The sequence below is a fragment of the Carassius carassius genome, chromosome 43, assembly GCF_963082965.1.
Source record: "Carassius carassius chromosome 43, fCarCar2.1, whole genome shotgun sequence".
Lineage (NCBI taxonomy): Eukaryota > Metazoa > Chordata > Actinopteri > Cypriniformes > Cyprinidae > Carassius > Carassius carassius.
In genome coordinates, this window is record NC_081797.1 from 992,501 (window position 1) to 1,000,000 (window position 7,500).

The 7,500-nt window shown below is 35.3% G+C and overlaps 1 protein-coding gene across 2 annotated transcripts in view; it reads right to left on the reverse strand.

Moving 5' to 3' along the window:
- The window catches only part of LOC132124708 (A disintegrin and metalloproteinase with thrombospondin motifs 20), a 106,741-nt gene that overhangs the window by 6,981 nt on the left and 92,260 nt on the right, over window positions 1-7,500 (reverse strand). For both annotated transcript variants that reach the window (XM_059535851.1, XM_059535852.1), the window contains 3 exons: window positions 5,155-5,322; window positions 1,788-1,961; window positions 299-469 (listed from right to left, as the gene is read on the reverse strand). In XM_059535851.1, coding sequence (XP_059391834.1) covers window positions 299-469; window positions 1,788-1,961; window positions 5,155-5,322 — 513 coding nt within the window. The remainder of the gene's footprint in view (window positions 1-298; window positions 470-1,787; window positions 1,962-5,154; window positions 5,323-7,500) is intronic.

Genomic DNA, 7,500 nt, shown 5'->3' on the forward strand with positions numbered 1-7,500 from the left:
TTTTGTGCTCCAGGGTCACATATAAACAACAACAAAAAAAACAATAACAAAAATAATAGTAATGACAATTATATCAGGTCTTTAAACTTACTATACGACATTCATTCTTAAAAATACTTAAGGAGAAACCTTTTTAAACAATATATATTTTAATATTTATATATTTATATTTTCTTTTCTTCTTATTATTATTGAATGTGAACTGGAGCAGAAAGTGAATGAATCGCTCCAGATGGTTCCTGTGATGTTCCTGAGGTCTCTTCTCTCTCGAGGAGGTGTGTGAGCACTGCAGACGCACCTGACTCCATGCGCTGCTGATCCAGACGTACAGGCAGGTGGCGCTGTGACACGGCTCGTGTGTGGGGGGTTTGAGAGAGGCATCACACATGCTGTCCGGAGCCGCCTTCATCCCTCCGTCCACACAAAACACAGATCTGGACCTCACGCCGCGGCCACAGCTCACATTACACTGGACACACACACATCAAAGCCAGAAATGCTTTACTAATCTTACGTCAAATAATAATAACTTTCCCAGTATAAAATGACTTTGCATTGCTGCTGTTACTAAGAATCTTGTGGGCAGGGAAAATCTGAATTATTACTAAATTATTTACAGTAGAGTGGGCAGTAAAACTCATAAACAACAACCGTATTTGACCGTTTAAGGTCAAGCATTGGGAGAGACGGAGGGACACAAATCACACAGATTATATTCAGATGACATAAACACAGAGACATCAGAGCGTGTTTGATGATCAGGGTTTGAGCTGTTTCATCTCCAGAGACACACGGATAACCTCAGAAAACCTCGCCGGGAGTTCAGGTCCAAAACACACCAAAATAAAGACATTTTCCAAAGACATAAAAGAAATATTATTGTTCAGATTCTGAGGTGAAATGGGACATTTGTTCTCGATTCTTCATCATTATAAATAATAAAAAAAAAAAAAAAAAAGTCTTTTATAAAAGTCTCTTACATATAAATATGATGTGTTCATTTGCTAATAAAAATAAATAATTACAGATTTTTCCATTGGTGACTTATAGCATATTATTGGCTTTTTTTCTGCGTGAACAAGGTGCAAATAAAGGCTTTTTGTTGTATTTCTTTTCTTAATTTTTACAAATATTTATTTTCAGATTTTGGTGAGATATTTATTCTTGATGAAAAAAAATGATTAAGCTTTCTCTGATAGTAAAAAAAAATAATAAAACAAAATAAAATAAAATAGATAATGACATGAAAAACAGATTAAGCTTTCTCTGATTTTGAATTATGACTTATTATTGGAAAATAATAAAATAATAATAACTAAATAAATATTCTCTCATTGTGACATGCAGTATAACTTATACTTGGTATCTGTATCAAAGCATCGTATTTATAAGAACTGTGTGGTAATTTGCTAAGAATAAAATTATACAAAAAAATTCAATATAAAATTGTAAATAAATACACTTTCTAGTTTCTCTGATTTTGACTTTCTTACTAGCATGTTTTGTATAAAAGTATCTTGTATATACGAACTATGCACTCATTTGTTATTTATAAAAATATATATATATATTTTGTATAAAAGTATCCAAAGTACTATGTGTTTTTTCGCTATTAATAAAGCAAAATAAAGGCAAAAATAATAAAACAAATGTAACCACAAAAAACAAACAAACTTGGGAGCCCAGTTTAACCACGCTGTTCTTTCTTCATCTTCAGCTTTAAGTCCTGACATCTAGGTAACAGCTCTAGTGTAATGAAGCACATTCATCGATGGTGTTTTACTCACGTCCTTCCAGTCATGTGTTGTCCAGCTGTGCGTCTGGCAGTCGCTGTGGAAGCAAGAGCGGAGGAGATCAGGACGTACTCGTGCGTCACACAGATCATCAGAGACGCGACCTTTGCCCTTTGACCTGCAGAAGACCTCACGCAACTGAAGGCCAGTGCCACAGCTCACTGAACACTGCACACAAACATATGGAAACACACCTCATTATTACCCATTACATGAGTTGTGAGTTCATATCTGGAGCTGGTCTGAATTAACACTCACCTCATTTTGACTTGGAAGAGATGGAGGGACACATTTCTAGAAACTGCATAGTTTTTTGTAAGGTGATTAAACTTTGCAAATGTTTTAAGACTCTCAAAACACATCTCATTTATTTTGATCAGATTTTTTGCAATTTTTTTAAGAGATATAACACGTTTTGTGTTCGGGTCATTTTTGACCCGGGTATGTATGGAGCAACATAAGTGTCAAAAATACTTATCAGCACAGTTATTTTAGTGTCTAAAATTTAAAAATATATATATTTAGACCTTTTGTCCATACCTCCCAATGTTTTGGGACAGAATTTCATTGATAAATATTAATATTGTATGTCTTTTGTTGAGCCACTGTAGTGTGAAAAATGTATCACGTTTTTTTTGTTTAATCTGAAAGTGAAAGTTTATACAAATAAAATGAATTCATTAATTTTAAAATAAATAAATTGTTGAAGTAATATTTATATTGTTTTATTAGAAATAAATGTGTAAGTTTAATAAAATTATGTTTTTGTCTGTTTTTGAGTTTTTTTAATTAAATAAAATTTGTATATATAAAATTCTACATTTTATTTTATTTTAATTTATTTATTTTAATTTAATTATTAAATTAAATTAAATTAATCAAAAAGTAACAACATGGCAAAACCATGGTAACAATACAAATTTGAAGTTTCCACATTCACTCATTAATAAGAAATTGCGTTTATACTTTATTTTAAGGTCTCCTTGTTCCAGTTTAATTCTACATTGAAGTACTAACTATATTGTTAGAGTTTGGATTAGGGTTTGGCCTGGGGTTACTTGAATGTAATTAGGCATAATTTATTATTACTATAATATCAAGTACGTGTAACATGCAACAAGAACACATTAAAAATAAAGTATTACCAAAACTGCTGATCAGACACAACATGGTATTAGAGTTGAAAAAGACTAATTTCATTCAACTCTTGGGGTGGAATCCACTGAGGATTAGAGCAGTGCGTGTGTTTAAGAGGTGCGGTGTTCAGATATAAAGCGTGTCTTTCCTCTGCGCTGGCAGATTTCATGCTCGATGCAGACCTGTGAGACGAGCTGATTGCTTCCAGACGCAGAGGGGGATGATGGGGGATCGTGACGGGTTCGGGGGTAAAGCCGGGGCAGGAGAGAGTGTAGACAGTGTTGGGGAAAGGTACAACCCGAATTCCGGAAAAGTTGGGACGTTTTTTAAATTTTAATAAAATGAAAACTAAAGGAATTTCAAATCACATGAGCCAATATTTTATTCACAATAGAACATAGATAACGTAGCAAATGTTTAAACTGAGAAATTTTACACTTTTATCCACTTAATTAGCTCATTTAAAATTTAATGCCTGCTACAGGTCTCAAAAAAGTTGGCACGGGGGCAACAAATGGCTAAAAAAGCAAGCAGTTTTGAAAAGATTCAGCTGGGAGAACATCTAGTGATTAATTAAGTTAATTGATATCAGGTCTGTAACATGATTAGCTATAAAAGCTTTGTCTTAGAGAAGCAGAGTCTCTCAGAAGTAAAGATGGGCAGAGGCTCTCCAATCTGTGAAAGACTGCGTAAAAAAATTGTGGAAAACTTTAAAAACAATGTTCCTCAACGTCAAATTGCAAAGGCTTTGCAAATCTCATCATCTACAGTGCATAACATCATCAAAAGATTCAGAGAAACTGGAGAAATCTCTGTGCGTAAGGGACAAGGCCGGAGACCTTTATTGGATGCCCGTGGTCTTCGGGCTCTCAGACGACACTGCATCACTCATCGGCATGATTGTGTCAATGACATTACTAAATGGGCCCAGGAATACTTTCAGAAACCACTGTCGGTAAACACAATCCGCCGTGCCATCAGCAGATGCCAACTAAAGCTCTATCATGCAAAAAGGAAGCCATATGTGAACATGGTCCAGAAGCGCCGTCGTGTCCTGTGGGCCAAGGCTCATTTAAAATGGACTATTTCAAAGTGGAATAGTGTTTTATGGTCAGACGAGTCCAAATTTGACATTCTTGTTGGAAATCACGGACGCCATGTCCTCCGGGCTAAAGAGGAGGGAGACCTTCCAGCATGTTATCAGCGTTCAGTTCAAAAGCCAGCATCTCTGATGGTATGGGGGTGCATAAGTGCATACGGTATGGGCAGCTTGCATGTTTTGGAAGGCTCTGTGAATGCTGAAAGGTATATAAAGGTTTTAGAGCAACATATGCTTCCCTCCAAACAACGTCTATTTCAGGGAAGGCCTTGTTTATTTCAGCAGGACAATGCAAAACCACATACTGCAGCTATAACAACAGCATGGCTTCGTCGTAGAAGAGTCCGGGTGCTAACCTGGCCTGCCTGCAGTCCTGATCTTTCACCTATAGAGAACATTTGGCGCATCATTAAACGAAAAATACGTCAAAGACGACCACAAACTCTTCAGCAGCTGGAAATCTATATAAGGCAAGAATGGGACCAAATTCCAACAGCAAAACTCCAGCAACTCATAGCCTCAATGCCCAGACGTCTTCAAACTGTTTTGAAAAGAAAAGGAGATGCTACACCATGGTAAACATGCCCCGTCCCAACTATTTTTAGACCTGTAGCAGAAATCAAAATTGAAATGAGCTCATTTTGTGCATAAAATTGTAAACTTTCTCAGTTTAAACATTTGCTATGTTATCTATGTTCTATTGTGAATAAAATATTGGCTCATGTGATTTGAAAGTCTTTTAGTTTTCATTTTATTAAAATTTAAAAAACGTCCCAACTTTTCCGGAATTCGGGTTGTACTTGTAAAAGTAATGAATTACAATATGGCGTCACTCCTTAAAAAAAGTAACTAATTAGTTACTTTTTATGGAAAGTAATGTGTTACGTTACTTTTGAGTTACTGTTTAAATCTGGGCAGGGCTTGCTTGTTTGATTTAAATATAAATAAGTTATTATTTTACAAATATAAAAGCCCTTTCACACCAAAAGTGAGATGAATACACCTCCGGCTGAAGGAAATACAAACTCATGTCTGTAGACCTTATGAATGAGTGCTGTGTGTTCATTATTAATAATAATAATATTAATGATGAAAAAGCCAGTTGCAGGAAGTGATGTCACATACCTCTCTCCACCGATTGGCTCTCCAGGAGGGGCAGGGCCCGGCCCGACAGGCCTTCTGTGTTCTGGGTGGGATGAGATGAGCGCAGCTGTGCTCCTGGATCTGTGTTTGGTTCTGATCGACACAGATGATCTGCCGCTCTTTGACTCCCTTCCCACAGGACACCGAGCACTGCAGAGCGGACAGAGACAGAGCAGAGCGTCAGGAAAACCACCCGCACACATCTGGAAACACCCTCCGTCCGTCAGACAGAGACTGTGTTTTACAACCCACATGATCAACATATTATTGCTTCTGTTCATTAATTATGATCGTGGGACATAAATCTATTTGGATCCATGCTGTGTGATGCCGGAACGAGATCTCGCACACGCTCACAGATCATATTTCACCACAGTAAAGACAGAAACAAGAAATCTTGCATGAAGAAAGAAAACATTAAATAGTTTTTATCAATTTATTTTATTTATATCACTGTGGAAGCCCATTTTAAATTACATGTTTTATTGCTTTTCTTTTTGTAAGTTCTTCTAGCTTTTTTTTTTTAGTTTAGCTAGTTTTAAAGGGGGAACAAATACATTTCTGTAAAATATTTTTGTATTTAGGAGTACTATGTGTTTATTTACCAAAAATAAAATATAATAAAATAAAAATGACTGACATTTCAATATATTTTTTCTTATTTTATATATTTTGTAAAGCCTATTTTTATAACTGTAAAAATATATTATTATTAATTATTATTATGTTTTAATGTTATTGTACTTTTTTTTCACTTTTTCTCCTCAAAATGTCTGTTTGAGCTTAGTTTAATTTTGTGTAAAGCTATTTTTTATAGAAATACTATGTAATCATTTGTATTAATTTATTAATATTCATGAAACAAAACAAACAAACAAACAAAGAATAAATAAATAAATAAGGCATGACTTAATATTGTCATTTTTGTATAAAGGTGTGAAACCTTTTCTTTTTGTTATTTTGCATAGACATAGTGTTTTTTACCCCGCCTAATTTATATTCCTGTGGAAAAAAAATACAGAATAAAAAGTTTATTTAAAACCAGCTTAAATTAAATTTACTACCACATTTATTTATTTTTATATCGTTGAAATATACATTTACTTCATAAATAAAATAATATTATTATCAATAATAATTCAAAATAATTCATTCACATTATAGTAATGAGAATATTGAGGGGTAAATGCAAAAATAAATCTTAATATTCCTAAAAATAGGCCCAATTTTGTCTGTTTGAAAATAATTTCTTATTTTTCCTCTTAAATTGAAGGTGAAATATGAGCTGGATCTCTTTCAGCTTCCTGTTTTGACTTCAATGCGTCCACATCTGTGAAGTTTGATCCTCATGGAGAATAAAAGCAACAAGTTTGTGCAAAACATACTAGAGCATCAGGACACACACACACACACACAGACCATAAACAGGGTCATTACAGAGGTATTTTAAACACAGACTGCAGTCTGCCAGCAGAAACACATCAAAGAAACACAGATAAGAGAAACGACCATCAGCATGCTGGCAGACACACACACACACACACACACAGCTGAGGGGAAGAGGAGGAGAGCGAGCGGCTGTGAACGCTCTCGTCTGATAGGAGTCACACACACACACACACACACACACAGATGAAGGAGGACAGAAGTAAGACGAGAGGAGAAGCAGCTTGAGGTCAGTCTGATGGGACAAACATGTTATTTTGTGATGAAATGATCGTTATATTTACTGCTAGAATCACTGCTAATGCATGAACGTGTCTAATTCTGTGAATGTGATGAAACTCAATCAGCTTTCGTCTTGAGACGGATAATTCAAGCAGACAAGCTCATTGTAGTATTTGTTGTTGATTGCATTGCATTGATTTTGAACTGTAATACGGTGAAAACAGTATTATATTACAGTGATGAGCATTACGATTCATCAGAGACGGCAGGTTTGGTGAGATTCAGACATACAGGGACTCATTCAGATCACTAACAACTACACAGAGAGAGAAACTGAGATGAAGTGAACGCAGTCTGATGTTAAATAACTCTGATCTGATGGAGCCGCTCATTCATACTTTCTTCATGACAGAGACAAAAGAGCTGAAGCCGGATGTTTAAGACACAGAAATCACTGTCTGTGAGTGAACTTCATCGACGCTCAGGCACTTTAGTCACGTATATGTGTTCAGACAGGACAAACATGTGTTTTCCTGTCATTTCTGACTGATTATTGCTTAAACACAAAGAATGCATGGAGTCCACAACTAGATCCTATACATGTGTTTAGTTTTTATGGAAATGCATTCCAACTTGTACTTGGAGAAACTTGTTAACATG